This window comes from Phocoena sinus, chromosome 6 (genome assembly GCF_008692025.1).
Source record: "Phocoena sinus isolate mPhoSin1 chromosome 6, mPhoSin1.pri, whole genome shotgun sequence".
Classification (NCBI taxonomy): domain Eukaryota; kingdom Metazoa; phylum Chordata; class Mammalia; order Artiodactyla; family Phocoenidae; genus Phocoena; species Phocoena sinus.
Window position 1 is genome coordinate 114,206,280 of NC_045768.1, and position 17,470 is coordinate 114,223,749.

At 47.6% G+C, this 17,470-nt stretch overlaps 1 protein-coding gene across 1 annotated transcript in view; it reads right to left on the reverse strand.

The window, feature by feature from the left end:
• PALLD (palladin, cytoskeletal associated protein) overlaps nucleotides 1-17,470 on the reverse strand; it is a 385,145-nt gene that overhangs the window by 223,713 nt on the left and 143,962 nt on the right. Inside the window, 1 exon segment of the mRNA XM_032634913.1 lies at nucleotides 11,730-11,908. Within this exon segment, the coding sequence (XP_032490804.1) occupies nucleotides 11,730-11,908 (179 nt within the window).

Below are 17,470 nucleotides of genomic sequence, written 5' to 3' on the forward strand. Positions count from 1 at the left end.
AGCAGTACCTATAATTGCTTCCAAAGGTAATGCTCTTCACTCAGACAATAATGTACAAAGTCTTATTTTGAAATAGAGAATGGTTCAGACCATTTTTACTCAGACTGTTTTTTCAGATAATCATTTAAAAACAGAACTACCAAGAAAAGCTTTCTTCAAAGCAGTATGGGTTTAGTGTCAGATTTATTATCAGTTTCATTTTTGTCCCTTTGGCCATGATAACCACGATTTTAAATGGCTTCTCAACTATGAAATAAATGCATGTGTGTCTGTGTGTAAAACATCGTTTTAAACTTCAACTCTTTCCCAGAAGATTACATGGTGTGGATTATCAATACCTTCATTTCTCATTAATTAGGAGATGCTTTCTGACTCTGATATGGCTTCATTCTTGAATAGGAGGGTTTCTAATTTTGGATCATTCCTTCCCAAATTCATCTGCTTCGTTATTGCGTTTAGATTATGGGTCACCTTGTTGGATTTTTAGGCCAAAATGCAAACTGTCCTTACATTTTAATGCTCATGTATTTTGTGACAAGAGATTTTAGGTAATACTTAAAATAACTGTGATGGTTCGAAGTACATTCTTTTTTTTAAATTTATTTTTGGCTGCGTTGGGTCTTCATTGCTGTGCGCAGGCTTTCTCTAGTTGTAGCGAGCAGGGGCTACTCTTCGTTGTGGTGTGTGGGCTTCTCATCGCAGTAGCTTCTCTTGTTGCGGAGCACGGGCTCTATGTGTGCGGGCTCAGTAGCTGTGGCTCACGGGCTTAGTTGCTCCGCGGCATGTGGGATCTTCCTGGACCAGGGCTCAAACCCATGTCCCTGCATTGGCAGGCGGATTCTTAACCACTGCACCGCCAGGGAAGCCCCAGAAGTACATACTTGATACTTCTTTTAGGAGACATACTTAACTCGAGTTATTTAAATTATCTATTTAAAATATCTTAATGTAAAATAATACGCGCTTATAGAAAAGCAACCAAGTAGCACAGAATTGTGTGATATAATACTGAAGACCAGTAGGTCCCTTCCCTGGTGCCATTCTGCACATGCTAACGGCCTGGCTTGTATTTTTCAGATAAATTGAATGTATTAACAAACATACAGTGGCCTCCCCTTATTGAAGGGAGATAACATTCCAAGACCCCAAAACCACTGAGAGCACCAAATCCTGTTAGTACTATTTTTCCTAAATATACACACCTAAGATAAAGTTTAATTTGTAACTTAGGCACAGTAAGAGTTTAACAACAATAACTAATGATAAAATAAACAAACATAACAATATGATTATGATTATAAAAATGATAATAAAGTTATATGAATGTGGTCTCTCTCTCAAAATATCTTATTGTACAAATTTGATGCCTTTTCTAGCTTAACTAAGCACTTATGTATGCACTGTGGCTGTAACATTTAGGGTTTGAGGCACGACAGCAAAACGAACATGGATTTCTTTTTCCTTCTTCACAACGTGTCGGACAAAAGATTTGCTCTTACCGTATATCCTAGCAACCTTAGCATACTTTTTTTTTCTTTTCTTTCCTTATTAACTTTCACCTTTCACTTGAAGCACTGCACGGCTTCTCTGGCACATCCAAACTGCCAGTATCACTCCTCTGGTGCTTTCGGGCCATTTTTAGTATCAATAAAATCAGGGTGAGTGAACACGAGCGCTGGGACAGTCAGCATGACAACCTAGGTGACTAACAGGCCGCAACGCCGAACAAAGGGATGACTCAAATCCTGGCGGTCGAAGCTGAGGCAAGCGATTTCATCACACTGCTCACATGGCAAAATTGAAAACTGACCATTTATTTCTGGAATTTTCCATGAAATATTTTTGGATCACAGTTGACCGTGGTAACTGAAACTACGGAAAGTGAAACCTCGGATGAGGGGGGATGGCTGTATATTTGTGCGTGTATTTGTACAAATGCCATCACACTACATGTGCTTTTTTTGTTGTTTTTAACAGCTTTATTGGAGTGTAATTGCTTTACATTGTTGTGTTAGTTGCTGCTGTATACTTGTGCTCTTTGTAGTTGGTTCTATTTGCCTGTTGATACATTGAGAATGTACACGTTTACCTAATTCTCTTGGCAAGAGTGCCTTGTGCTCCCTCCCGTGACTGTTCTCTACCATGGCTTTCCTGCTATTACTGATGGTAAAAGCCCTGCTTAGGTGACTGCAGGGTGTTTGTGGTCCTTCCTATTTATTTCTACAGCAATCCCCAGTCTTGGACCATCACGACACACAGACCACCCTGTCCTCCCAAATCCCTCTCAAATTTGTCTTCATCTATGTCAGGTTAATCCTCCTGTAACACACCTTTCCTGTTTAAAACAAAACAATAAACTTAGATGAGCCATGAGTGCTGCTCAGTAAATTAAAAGCCTGCTATTTCCACTAGTCTCGTGCACACCCGGCTGTGTAACGAGGATGCTGGAGTGAGGAGCACACCCCTCCCTGCCCTTGGGGAGCTTCCATTCTACGCGGACACAGATGCAGACAAATAAACGCATGACGTGGTGGTTAGTGAAATGGGACGGCATAAAGCTGGGGGTCTGGGGAGGGATGGGAATGCAGGGTGCAAGGGAGCCTCTGCCAAGAGGGGCTCCAGATAAAGATCAGAGGAGCGGAGAGCTCCCCCTCCTGGCCTCTCCCCACGTCTGAACTTTTAATTACATCACCTGCTCTCGTGGGAAGCACCTACAGGGTCCCTCCTTGATTTCTGTCCTTTCCGAGTGGCCCAGACATGTTCTGTGCTGCCTCTTCGGAGCTGCTCAGCCACTCAGGACATCACACCTCTGAGGACGGGACTGAGGTGTGGCCAGGAAGGGCACACCCATTCTGAGTAGTGCCACGTGCCTGGCCGTCGGCCGGGTCGGCGTTTGGTCATTACGATGATGAGTCTCCCTAAGAGGGGAAGCTGCGTCCAACTACAGACCAGAGACCCGAGGAACCAGGGAGGGGAAGGGGCTGCGTGAGGTCACGGGACTGCACGGCAGTGGCACAGGGTCTGAACTTGAGGCCCCGGCTCCCCGAGACCACACGTCCCCGCCCCCAGCCGCCATCTCCGGTGCTCAGGGCAGGCTGGTGACTCTGCTGGGATGAGTGACAGGGGGTGAGCTGGGGGATGAGCGAGCAGCTGCGGGTTTGGTGGGGGGGTGGGGGAAGGCCAGGGACACAGGGTGGGTTTGCACACCGGCCAGCACGGCTGGACTTGGTGTCTGGGCACGAGCGTGGTCGAGGGGCAAACTACCTGTGCAGGAGGAACTAGGGAAACCGAGCAAGACAAACAGCAAAGCAGCAAAACCAGGTGACAGACAAGGAGAAACGCTGACACCCCAGGTCAGCAAGTCACCGTGGCCCGAGGGCGGGCAGCCCCCCAGACCCCGGAGAGCCCTCGGGAGCAGGTAGGCCCCAAGGACGGCACCAGAGACACTCAGCAGCCAGAAGCCGGGGAGAGGAATAGCTATTTTTCATCTGATTCCCAACGTTTAGATCACTGGAAAAATCCCCTCTGGTGACTAAAAAGCCATTATTGCTTTCGCTCTTTGTTGAGGCTTTTTCCTCACTGACTTGCCGGGAAACAAGGACCAGAGAGGTTCACATCCACTGGACAAGGATGCGCTTGCTGGTTTTGCACACCTGACCGAGCCTGCTGGGATCTCAATGTCACCTCCCACCTGGGGTGGGGACAGAGCTGCTCTGCAGGCCCCTTTCCCCCAGTGCGATCCCCCCTCACTCCCCTTCTGTTCCCACCCCTCGGTCCCCAGCTCTGCACCTACTGGGCAGGGGAGAACACCCCTGGCTCAGAGGGACATTCATCCGTGTCTGTTTCTCAAATCCCATCTAAAAGGGGCAGGGGCCCAGCGCTTGTGGTCACCCCCTGCCCGTCTGCTCATCAACCGTTCACCTCCCTACAGGTCACCTGTGTCTACACTCTTCTCCACGCAGTGGGGAATCAATGCTGGTGGTCCCTGAGCTGCTCTAGTGACGGAGAGCAGGCGGGAAAGTCACAACCATGAGCCTCCCATCTTGCCTTTCAAAGGTGCTCCCTCACCATTTTAAAAACTTACCCCGTGTAATACTTCCTTGTAGGAAAAGACCCAGAAAATGCACAATAGCAAAAATTAAAAAAATCATTCGGAATACCACCACCCAGACACGTTGGATCGTATCCTGCTGAAGTTTACCCCTGTGTACACGTATAGTAAACATAATGTTATGATGTAATACTGTTCAATTTCTGTTTTTCCCCCACTCAATACATTGTGAAGTGCCTTTCCACGTTAATAAACGTGCTTTACGGTTTTCTAATGGCTGCTTCAAATACATGTGTGGTGATTTACCAGAATTTGTTTCATTCTACTATCAACAGATGTATTTATTTCCATGTTAAACATCTCCCCAGAAAGGTGTGTAAAATAAAGATACAGTCGGCTCTCCATATCCACGGGTTCTGCATCCGTGGATTCAACCAACCGCAGGTCAAATATATACATAAAATTCCAGAAAGTTCTCCAAAGCAAACCTGCCTCTGCTGCCCACCAGTAGCTATTTACATAGCGTTACATTAGGTATTATAAGTAATGTAGAGATGATTTAGAGTTTACGTAGGTTATATGCTAATACTCTACCGTTTTAGATAAGGGACTTGAGCATCCTTGGACTTTGGTATCCCTGGGGGGGTCCTGAAACCAATCCTCTTGCGGATACTGAGGGACGACTGTATGTCGAAATGCCCATTTCCCCCATATTCATGGAAACACCATGTTTTAATTATTTTTATTTTTGTCAATCTAATATCTACCTTAGCAATATAGAAAAGGCTGTATTTCTGAGTGGAAGCAAACTGAATACGGCTTCAAATTCAGAAAATAGGAAGTCTTCCTAAAAGCAGGTATTAACCATTAAAAAAAAACTATCTATTTATCTTTCTTTCTTTATATTTACATTTTAAGTCCCTGAGTGACTTTAGTGAATCCAGCCATGGAGTTAGTTCATCGTTTGGTCCATGTTTGTTTTTCAAAATTAAGGTGTAAATACACTCTGCTCCCCACTCACGCTACTCATTTTTTCCCCTCTCCTTTCTCAGTTGCTATAATTACCGGAAACAATCGTTTGCTGTCTCAGGTAAGAGTAATTGAAGCAATGCCAATGATTTAAAAATTTATAAATGATGAATGACTATAAAAGCATTAAAATGAGTTTTAAAGAACTGCAATGACAGGCATAGATGTTCGTGACGGATTAAATTAAATTAAAAAAATATATACCAAAGAGTATGTAGAATATAATACACACATTTAGATAAAAGACTGAACAATAAAAATTTTTAAGAGTGGTGGACACAGGGTGGTGGGATTACACATGACTTTTATATCTTTATTTCCATGTTTTAGATTTTTTAAAATGAAAATGTGCTATTTCTATAGCAGCAACAATAGCTCACACTGTGTGTCGGTCCCCCTCTAGGGGATTAACTCACTCATTTCTTACGAGAACATCAATTTCTCCAGGCAGAGATGGAGAAACTGAAGCAAAGAGCCATCCAATCGCTGTTCTGGGTCTTGGAGCTGGGAGCTGGGCTGGCCAGAAAATACCAGGAAGGATATTTAAAAATGAATACTGTGGAGAATGCGCAAAGCTGAGCTTAGACTCCATCAGCTCCTCACAGCAAGTCTTCCAGATCCAGCAGAAGGAACCTTTCGCTCGGAGCGGTTTTGTCCTGCTGCAGCCACAGGGACCGTTCCTTGTATAACATTTCCACACACTTTGAAATGTCACTTAAAAGGGGCACACGTCTTATCTGATTGTGACAAGCTTGGAGAACCTACAAATAAACATCACACAGGGTCTGCCGGCGTGCGCCACGCTCAGAATTCCTGCCCTTCCCCACCGTCTTTATGCCGTCCCCTCTGCCCCCATCCAGCTCAATTCCCCGACCACGGGGTCAGGGTTGGGTGTAACCCAGCTTCCTCATCGCACACTTGGGAAACCCCCTCCTGCCCCCTTCGGTGCTCCCCGAGCTGTAAAGATCTGTGCCGTCCACGACAGGGTCAGGAGGGGCGGCAGGGATGCAAACGTGGGATGTCCACGTTTAGTTCACGTGTCTGTGCTCACCTGTCCCTTTTCTACCGTGCAACTGTTGAGGGCAGCTCTTCGCCACCTGCACACTGTGGGCAGAGGCCGTTTCCTTCTCTTTTTCCAGGAATTGGCTCCCTGGCATCTCACACTCCCCCCACCCCCCTGCAGGATCCGCGTTTTCTCGCTTGGACCATTTTCATCAGCATGGAAATATACTCTACAAATCCTGCTACGAAAACCCACAGGCAAACAGGCTCACAAAGCATCCTGACCCGGCGCTCCCGTCCAGATACCGAACCCTGGCTCTGCCGGTGCTTGGGCAGAACCTCCCTGGCGCCCCCCAACGCGCTCCCGTGCGTCCTTCCGGGTCCCGCAGACGTGCGGTGTTTGGACCCTCCAGGCTCTCCGAGCCCCTCTTACTAACATCCCCCACAGCAACCACACCTGCCCCTCCTGTCCTCAGCGCTGGCCTCCGGCAGCGGGGGACCCGAGCTGCACGGCCCTCCCCCCTCAAACACCGACCCGCCCCCCCCCAGCCTCCCCGCCCACGGGGCACCTCCTCCCGGAGCATCTGTGCGTGGGGAGGGTCGCTCAGGCTCAGACGCGGTCCCGCCCAGTCCCGTGTCTTCGGTTACCATCTACATCCTGAAGCTCCAAGTGCACGTCCTCGCCCTGGGCGCTCACTGCACCCGCATGGCCACCTGCCCACACCTGTGTCCACTCGGCCGTCCAAATGCGGCTGTGCAAACGGATCACCTACGTCCCTCTGTGCCCCAGCCCACTCCTCGCCCCCCCCTCACAGACGCCCAACGGTGGAGCCGAAATCCACGGGGTCTGCTCGTTCCTGTGGCCCCTCAGCCCACACCTAACCCTCCATGCGGCTTTGCAGCCTGCCTGCCTCTGCCCACATCTACACGGCGTGCTCCTGCAGCCCTGCCAGCTCCGTCCGGTCCTGCCATGGCACGCTTCTCACCGGGCTCCCGATTACAAGCCAAACTTCACTTTAAAAATGGAAATCAGATAATCTGACTTTTCAGTTTAAACGCTCCGCAAGTGGTGATTTTCGGTAGAATAAAGGCCGGCCGTCTAACAGTGACCACAAGGCGCCACGACCCGCGTGAGCTGCCTGCCGCCCAGCTGCCACCCTATGCGCTCCTGGACACACCCACCCCTCCTGCCAAGCCTCGCCCCTACTTCTGTCTGCAGCACTTGCCCCATCGGCCTCCCCATCGCTTCCTCTCAGAGTCCAGACTGAGGTCGGATGTCACCTCCTCAGGGAGGCCCTCCTCCCCCTACCCTCACCCACCTTTCTTCTCTTCCCAGCACCTGCTGGCTGGGGCTGGGGTTATTTATGAGGGGGGCCCGTCCCTCCTTTCCTGGAGTGTCGGCGCAGCGAGGACCGAGGCCTGCCTGTCCTGCCAAGTGTCCCCACCCAGTGCCTGGCCCACTGCCTGCCTTCCAGGGGACCTTCAGTGAACACGTGACCCATGACCAAAAGCTCAGTGGTGTCCTGAGATGTTCCAGGCACACATCCCAGGCCTGTTACTGGATGCAGATGACGACCCTGCTGCCCCAAGACCCAAGGTTCACCTGCATTTTCCCCTGTGGCTATTCAGACTTAAGGGGTCACACTGACTGGCTTTAGTCCTTGAAGCTCAGGGGAGTGTGAGTGTCTGTGTGAGGTCTGGGGCCCTACAAGTCTCCCTAAGCTGCCATTTCCTCAGCCACAGAATGGGGTGATTTTTGTAAGGATTAAATGAGATAATCCAGGTGAAAACGAAGACCAGGGCTCGGTTCCTAGTTAAAACTAGGAGATAAAAGTTAGTTCCTGGTTTTGGGTTTTTGTTTTTTTTTAATTTTTTTTTAATTTTTGGCTGCCTTGGGTCTTTGCTGCTGCACACGGGCTTTCTCTAGTTGCGGCAAGCGGGGGCTACTCTTCGTTGCGGTGCCAGGCTTCTCATTGCAGTGACTTCTCTTGTTACGGAGCACGGGCTCTAGACGCATGGGCTTCGGGAGTTGTGGCACGTGGGCTGAGCAGTTGTGGCTCTCGGGCTCTAGAGTGCAGGCTCAGTAGTTGTGGCTCACGGGCTCTAGAGTGCAGGCTCAGTAGTTGTGGCTCACGGGCTCTAGAGTGCAGGCTTAGTAGTTGTGGCATGCGGGCTCAGAAGTTGTGGCTCTCGGGCTCTAGAGTGCAGGCTCAGTAGTTGTGGCACACGGGCTCTAGAGCGCAGGCTCAGTAGTTGTGGCATGCGGGCTCAGAAGTTGTGGCTCTCGGGCTCTAGAGTGCAGGCTCAGTAGTTGTGGCTCACGGGCTCTAGAGCGCAGGCTTAGTAGTTGTGGCATGCGGGCTCAGAAGTTGTGGCTCTCGGGCTCTAGAGTGCAGGCTCAGTAGTTGTGGCACACGGGCTCTAGAGCGCAGGCTCAGTAGTTGTGGCATGCGGGCTCAGAAGTTGTGGCTCTCGGGCTCTAGAGTGCAGGCTCAGTAGTTGTGGCACACGGGCTCTAGAGCGCAGGCTCAGTAGTTGTGGCACGCGGGCTCAGAAGTTGTGGCTCTCGGGCTAGAGAGTGCAGGCTCAGTAGTTGTGGCTCACGGGCTCTTGAGCGCAGGCTCAGTAGTTGTGGTGCATGGCCTTAGCTGCTCTGCGGCATGTGGGATCTTCCCAGACCAGGGCTCGAACCTGTGTCCCCTGCATTGGCAGGCGGACTCTTAACCACTGCACCACCAGGCAAGCCCCTTAGTTACTGTTCTTAAACTGAAATTTCCTCGTTATCATTCTAAAAGTTGCTGTGCAAGGCAGTGAAATTTAGACAGTTTCCAACCAGTAGGTTGTTAAACTTCTAGGGAAGGTTTCCTCAAGGTTTTTAAATCTACAGAAAACTTCCTACCCTCTGGTACCCACCTCCACCCCCATCCTGCATGCTGACACAGCAACAGCAATGTGGTTTAGGGACAACAGAGATATTCCTAAGTCTAATTTAGTGCTGCAGTAAGGAAAACATAAACACTTCTTCCTTTCAGTCATAATAGGAGCCTAAGAATTGATGTGAAATTCTCTTCCATTTCATGTAATTGTTCTTAGGGATAAAAATACACCAAAACCAGGCTTTAAAAAAGTTATCACCCATATTTCATGGGGACGATGAGCCAGTTTCCTAACGCGCTTTCCAGGAGGCCTAGGAGGCTGATGCTTAAGGGCTCTTTATTCCGGCTCTGCCCAGACCCCTCCTCTCCTCAGCACAAAGATCTGAAGCCAGACCCGCAGCTGGTGGGCCGTCTAAGCCAGTGCAGGGTCCTCGGGTGCAAAAAGGGACACAGGGAACACCCGCCACCTCTGTGGAGCCCTGGGCATGGACCACACGTGGCAGGTAGAACTGGGGGCGCTTTTCCCACATTAAGTAGTTCGTGCAGAGACCCCGAAGGCAGGAGAGGACTGCACTGCAGGGGCTTCTACGTGGCAGAGCTCAATTTAATGAAATAAAGTTAAAGACCATGGCATGCATGTTTTGGACCTCCAGAGTCAGATCCTGAAGTGGTTTCCAAGGCAGAGAAATAGTTCCTCTTATTCTATGAAAGTTAGTGTGTCTTATATACCTTGCAGTTAATCTTTTAAGTTCATTGGTATCCTTATAACACTTTAAATATCTCTGTTATATCACTTATAACATCACTTACTTTATATTCTTTTTTAAAAAATGTGCCCATCTGGGCTGTTGGATTGGAAACTCCTTGATAGCAGGGCCCATCCCCATCATATCTGCACCAAGCTGTCTGGCACAGAGCAAGGCCTTAATAAACGTGGCTGAATCGAGCTGGTAGACTAGTACGTAAAACTGACATGATTTAATGTCTGTAGTACAGAAGCAATCCACACTGAAGTACCCATTTCTAGCAACCTTGAAAGCAAATAAAGCATTTAATTTTAAGCAGCTCTAGTTGACCTTGGTTTCGAAAGACAAATCTGACCATCATTAGCAAACGGGTTTTGTTTTTTTTTTAATGGAAGTTTAACTTTCCTCCTCTGTATTCTAAAATGCTTCAAGAAGTTTGCTCCACAGCCAGCCCATGACTGATACTCACTGCTCGCTTATTAAATGCTAAAAATCTTTTTGCCATTCTTTTCCTGTTCATTTAGCACTTTGAGATATATGTGACATAGCGAATAGGATATGGGCCCTGGAGTAAGACGGACTGGGTCCAAATCCTGGAGTGACTTTGGACAGGTCCCTTTCACCTCCCCAGGCTCAGTTTACCCATGTGTAAAAGGGGACCCTGATAACACCTCACAGGTTCACGGTGAGGTTTAAGTGACCATGTCTGCACGTGTGTGTACATGTAAGTGCCATGTAGTATCACTTATTGTTAATACAGAAGGTTTGCTCTTATTAGCGGGACAAAGTCCCCGAAGGAGCTCACAGACGCTTGCAAAGACAATGCAGGGGACCCTTTTATTAAAAGTAAAGGCACATAGTTTTAGTTGGCAGTGACAGTTACTTCTAAATTTTTTTGTTTTTTTACCAGTTCTTACAAGGGCTATAAATAATGGTTCACATCTTGCTTTCTTCTACTTTAAAAAACAAAGAAATTTAGTGCTATTAAAGAGTAAAAAAAAATTTAGTAAAAAGATGAAGATTAAGGTACTGGAGACCTCGAGGATTTCAATTTTCTCTCTGTGTTCCAACTACTATTTTTTTTTTTTTTTTTTGTGGTACACGGGCCTCTCACTGTTGTGGCCTCTCCTGTTGCGGAGCACAGGCTCCGGACGCGCAGGCTCAGCGGCCATGGCTCACGGGCCCAGCCGCTCCGCGGCATGTGGGATCCTCCCGGTCCGGGGCGCGAACCCGCGTCCCCTGCATCGGCAGGCGGACTCTCAACCACTGCGCCACCAGGGAAGCCCCAACTACTATTTTTAAATGCAAGCAATTACAAGGCTACTCACCAATTTATGGCTTTAGGGACACAGAACACTGGTATTTAAGCCACTTCCAAGTTAAGTGATTGATAGTGATAAAAATGCAACAGTGATGTAAACTATATACTTTGATAGCAAGTTTTCTAATTCCCTATAGGCTGAGTGTCGTCAAAAATGAACTGTTAGAACAATAGAGATAGTCTACTCTCTGCCCACCCCTCTTTAATGCAACATTGATTCTGGAAATTTTCTGACCTAGTGATTACAAGTTCATGGTACACTTAGCAGAAATAGCAGCATCCTAACAAAAAAGGAAAAGTTCTAGAATCTAATAGAAATGAGAACATTTAAAAATACTCAACTGCTTCATATCCCTGTGAATGATCTCCTAAGTCTTTGAGAGTTTAACTTTGGTTGACAGGTCTAGTATTTCTAGTATTTTAATATGCCCACATTCTTCGTCCACCAGAGAAACCAGAAATAAGTTGGACACTTAGTATTCTAAATAAATTCACGTAGCTGAAATGTTTTAAATGAAAAGGAACAAATGGTGACATCAGACATTGTCGACGTAGACATACACCCAAGTGTCAGAGCCACTCGATTTGTCTGTCCTGGAGGACAAATGAGGTTTGACTCCCAACGTTGGAAAACCACGTTCACAAGAAGCAATGGGCCCCTGCCCACTCGGCTGCCCACGCCCCCACCCCACATCCCTGGGTACCTTCAATGAACACCTCGGCCGATGTGGTGTCAGAGCCACCGGGGTTCGCGGCCAGGCAGGTGTAGCGCCCTGTGTCGTCCTCAAAGGCCTCGGCTATGACCAGCGTGTGCAGGTCGCCCCCGTCCCAGCGGATCCGGATGTCGGGACTGTCGTGCAGCTCGATCCCCTCACAGAACCATCTGCTGGCCAAACGGAAGTCCCAGGACAGGAGGGAGAGAAAGGAAAAGGGGACGTTTAAAATAATAAAGCAGAAGTGAAAGGCGAGATGCTATGTAACGAGATGCCTGTCTGATAAAAAAAAAAAGACCTGTGTCTGTGTTACTGACCTTACTAAATGCTATTACATTTGAGACCATGAAATGCATGGCTAGACAATTCCCATGGGTTTTCCTGGAAATAAGGGACATCATCACACTGGGAAAGACCATTTCAGTTACAAAATGAAAGGAACACAAGTTCCAAGTGTCTTACAAAAATGTTTTATCACCAGTGCCTCTCACGTCTGTTACAATTTTATCTATTGTTCTTATCTAAAGAAAAATATGAAAGTAATATAAATATTGCGCTCAAAACACTTAATGTACCGTATCAAGGGAGACATTGTCATGTTACAGACCCTGGGCAGCAATGTTCCTGTTGACATGGTCAGCTGGGCAGGAACAGAGTTAACGCCTTCCACATTTCCGATATTTAGAGAACCTTCCAGCAGCGTGCCCTGCCCCCATGATGCGGGCAGGGGCAGCAGTGCTCTGTAATTCATTCTTGCTGGTCTCACCCCTTCCCATCGACCAGGCCCTTGGTATGGGAGGTGACAGGTGGCCAGACTGTTTCTATGCAGGTTCCCCCTCACACCCTTTCCTTTATTCCCTGAGCACCTCAAACTCTCAACAGGATTTTTACAAAAAAACACGAAGCTGCCCTAACCCTCCTCCCCACAAATGTGATTTAGTTTTAAAGAAATACGAAGGAACATGCCACTGACAACTAAAAGGACTGAAGTCTCTGGGACAGAATTGTCCATTTAGCTCTTAATCAGCACTGAGAGATTTTCCCTGAGTCTGATCCTCTATAAAATTCTTTGGACTTGGCATCCTTTTTATGTCAGTGAAAACTAACCTTTTCTGCATTTAGATAGCATAATATAGGCTTCTGTCTATATTTAGTCTGAAAGTTAATAAAACAAGCCAGTTTGCTAATACTTAGCATATTAACTCCAGAAACTATATTAAAAAAAATAAGTACGGGATATTTGGAAAAGAACAGACATGACTTCGGGAATTAAAAACCATATAAAGGGCTTCCCTGGTGGCGCAGTGGTTGAGAGTCCGCCTGCCGATGCAGGGGACGCGGGTTCGTGCCCCAGTCCGGGAAGATCCCACATGCCGCGGGGCGGCTGGGCCCGTGAACCATGGCCGCTGAGCCTGCGCGTCCGGAGCCTGTGCTCCACAACGGGAGAGGCCACAACAGTGAGAGGCCCGCGTACCACAAAAACAAAAACAAAAACAAACATATAAAAGAACCAGCCAACTGAGCATCTATGCAATGCAAGGTATAACGCTTTTGAGGCAGTTAAGAAGGGCAGTATTTCATGATTCTGAGTAGTTTGTGATTTCCTTTGTTTTCGTAAAGTCTTGGAGAACATTCTGGCCAAGAACCATTTTCTAGTCCCTCCTTCTCTGCTCTTTCCACAGTCACAGGCCAGATCCTCACCCCGCCCCCCCGCCCAGAGAACTGTCTATGGCTCCAGGGTTACTTGACCTGAAGTCTTTTAATTGATCTCTTCATCCCTGGCAAGCTATGGAGTTTTTATCCTGTGGCAGGTGAAAGCACTCGACACTCTTCCCTACATGAACCATTCCCTAAACTTTAGATCTTTATTGTCTGCTTTCCTATAACTTGGCCCAGGTTTTCTTTTCTATCATGTTCCTATGCGAATCCTGTTTCTGTCAGATATCTGCGTGGAGATCTCGTTTCCTATGCAGCCCTCATGTATGACCTGTTTCCTCTCTGCTCCCTGCAATTCTCCCCTCACCCTCTGTGCCCATCCCACCCTGGAGCTGCTCTCCTCACAAGCAAGCGAAAGGTGCCTTCAACAGACTCAGCTCTACTGAGCACACGCTTGCCGGGCATCTTCCACATGGACAGCACCACATCAGGTACTAGAGGCCTGGAAGAGTCGAGCCTGGTGGACTCTGGAACCGGCCAGAGTCTAGGTGTCTGTACGTTACCTAGGGTGAGTTACGCTGCCATAAAAAGATAAGAACCAACTGTCAGAGGGAAAATGAGCAAGAAAAAATGCAAGTAAGGTTTAGAAGAGAAGACGATTGATTGCCTTGGTTAGATAAGCTCCTTGGGACACCCCTGCCGGCCACCCCAGGGCTGTGACACCCTGACCTCAGGCTGTGCACACAGCCTGCAGGCCACCACCTGCTTTCCTGAGGCCCGTGAGCCAAGCAATGGTTTCCATGTTTTTAAAGGTGAGGAAAAAAATCAGACAAGTATTTTGTGACACATGGAAATTATATAAAGGTCAGATTTCAGAGTCTATAAACAAAGTCTTGGGGGATCACAACCGTGCCCTTGAACTAACACAGTGTCTGTGGCCACCTTCGTGCTGCAGCGACAGCTGGGTTGTTGGGCCAGACTGCATGGCCCACAAATCCTGCAATAGTTATTATCTGGATTTTACAGGAAAAGTGTGGTCCTTGGACCAGTGGCATCAGCACCATTTAGGAGCTTGTTAGAAATGCAGAATCTCTGGAGGTCTCGCAGAAAACTGAAAATAGAACTACCACATGATCCAGCAATCCCACTCCTGGGCATATACCCTGAGAAAACTGTAATTCAAAAAGATACATGCACTCCAATGTTCTCTGCAGCATTGTTTACAATAGCCAGGACATGAAGACAACCTGAGTGTCCATCAACAGAGGAATGGATAAAGAAGATGTGGCACATATATACAATGGAATATTACTCAGCCATAAAAAAGAATGAAATAATACCACGTGCAGTAACATGGAAGGACCTGGAGATGATCACAGTAACTTAAGTAAGTCAGACAGAGAAAGACAAATATCCTATGATATCATTTATATGTAGAATCTAAAATATGACACAAATGAATCTGTCTATGAAACAGAAACAGACTCACAGACATAGAGAACAGACTGGCGGTTGCCAAGGGGGAGAGAGTAGCAGAGGGATGGATTGGGAGTTTGGGGTTAGCAGATATAAGCTTTTATATATAGAATGGATAAACAACAAGGTCCTACTGTAGAGCACAGGGAACTGTATTCAATATCCTATGATAAACCATAAAGGAAAAGAATACTTTAAAAAAGAATACATATATATATATATATATATGTGTAACTGAATCAGTTTGCCGTACAGCAAAAATTAACACAACATTGTAAATCAACTGTACTTCAATAAAAAAATTAAAAATTTAAAAAAATAAAAGAAACGCAGAATCTCGACCACCATCCCAAGCCCACTGAGTCGGTTCAGACCCCAGTGATTCACATTCACGTGAAGGGGAAGAAGTTCCGGTCTGTCACGCGTGGACCAGGCCAGCCTGCATCACGGGGCCTGCATTGTCACTTCTTGAGCAGAGAAGCCGTATTGTATGTGTTCTGTATCTGCAAAAATATGTTCTGTTTGTTTCTCTCTCCTCTACACTCAAAAAATTGTAGCCTTATTCACTTGACAATTGATAACTATGTCACTTCCCATCCTCGGTGGTGTTTCTTTATATCACGATTTGAGGCCTAATGCATTTAGGCCTTACTTCCTCATCCAGGAAATGGACTCTCTTTCATTGATCCATAGTGTACTGCACCTAGTTGGTGCTTTAAAAATACTTACTACCTGCCACTTGTTACTTTAGAATATGCTGCCCAAGAAAACAACAAATGGTGAAGGCTCTGTGGCCTAACAGATTTGGAAGATGCTACCTATTATATACGTGTATATGTATATATCGCTCCTTCATGTAATTAAGATTTTCTTATTAAAGGCCCTGAGAAGTCCTGCAGAAAACAAATTAGTGTTAATGTTGTCTAATCCAGCATTCATTCATCTTACTTGGCCATGCGACTCTTTCTCATTTTGCATCTCCTAACATCCCGTGTGTATGTTGCACGATGCTTTTCTGGCACATTCATCCCATAGAGCCTGCGGTTTTTAAAAACTGAATTAAGACCAATTATAATCTGGGACTTCCCTGGTGGTCCAGTGGTTAGGACGCGATGCTTTCACTGCCATGCCCCAGGTTCGACCCCCCGGTCGGGGACCTAAGACCCCGCAAGCCGCACGGTACAGACCAAAAAAAAAAGGACCGATTATAATCTGAGCAATGACGATAAGTGTAAGCCTGAAGAACATGATCGGTAAACACAATAAAGTACCTGAACTACACTGAGCACTGGCAGAAAGGTTCAGGTACAAATGCACTCTGGCCACAGCCTAACACACCTCTCTGGTCTAGGGGATGGTGCCTCGTGACACCAACATGGCACGTGGTGACGTGGGTGGTCCTTACAAACCCCAGGGATGACCTGGCTTTTGCTTTTTAAACACTCATGCTTTTTGTTCTCTAGCCCCACATAAGACATTTTTAAAGCATCTCAGGTTGCAGCACGTGGAGGAAACAGCGCAGACGACATTTTTAAAGCACCTCAGGTTGCAGCATGCGGAGGAAACAGCGCAGACGACATCTTTAAAGCATCTCAGGCTGCAGCACGCGGAGGAAACAGCGCAGACGACATCTTTAAAGCATCTCAGGCTGCAGCACGCGGAGGAAACAGCGCAGACGACATCTTTAAAGCATCTCAGGCTGCAGCACGCGGAGGAAACAGCGCAGACGACATCTTTAAAGCATCTCAGGCTGCAGCACGCGGAGGAAACAGCGCAGACGACATCTTTAAAGCATCTCAGGCTGCAGCACGTGGAGGAAACAGCGCAGACGACATTTTTAAAGCATCTCAGGTTGCAGCGCGCAAACATTTTTAAAGCATCTCAGGTTGCAGCACGTGGAGGAAACAGCGCAGACATTTTTAAAGCACCTCAGGTTGCAGCACGTGGAGGAAACAGCGCAGACGACATTTTTAAAGCACCTCAGGTTGCAGCACGTGGAGGAAACAGCGCAGGCAAAAGACTAAATTTGTCTATTTGTCTATCGGGCAGCAAGCCTAAGACGTAACGTGAGTCGTTCTGTGGCTTCCACACGGTCAGGGAAAGCCAGAGCGTTACGGGCCCAGGACCTGCCACGGGGCCAGTTCTACGCTGTCGGGATGGGGGCTGTCAGGGTGTGGCCTGGCGGAGGGGAGAGGCTGCAGATATTGAAATGAGGGCCTCCCTGGGGCACCAGGCAGGGCCCAGGGCTCCAGCCACTGTTCACATAAACGTGTGTCTGGTTCACGGCTGGAGCTGCAGTGGCCTCACGGGGACGTTCGGCAGAGACCGTTGAAAAGTCGTTCACCTTCCCAGTCCAGGCTCTTCATCTGAGGACAGGAGACCTCGCTATAAAGCTTCATAATTCTGAGGTTCTTGGTGAAATGAAAAGGTTGTATATTTAGTGAATGCATGAAAAATACTTTAAGAAATGATGGAGGAATTTGATGAAAGCTCTAAGTCATGAACAGCTTTGCTTCTTTGAAGGGTCCGAGGATATCGCGGTGTTTCTGAGGCTGTGCACCCACGTCGGGTCCCTGACCTTGTCATGACCCCCACTGAGT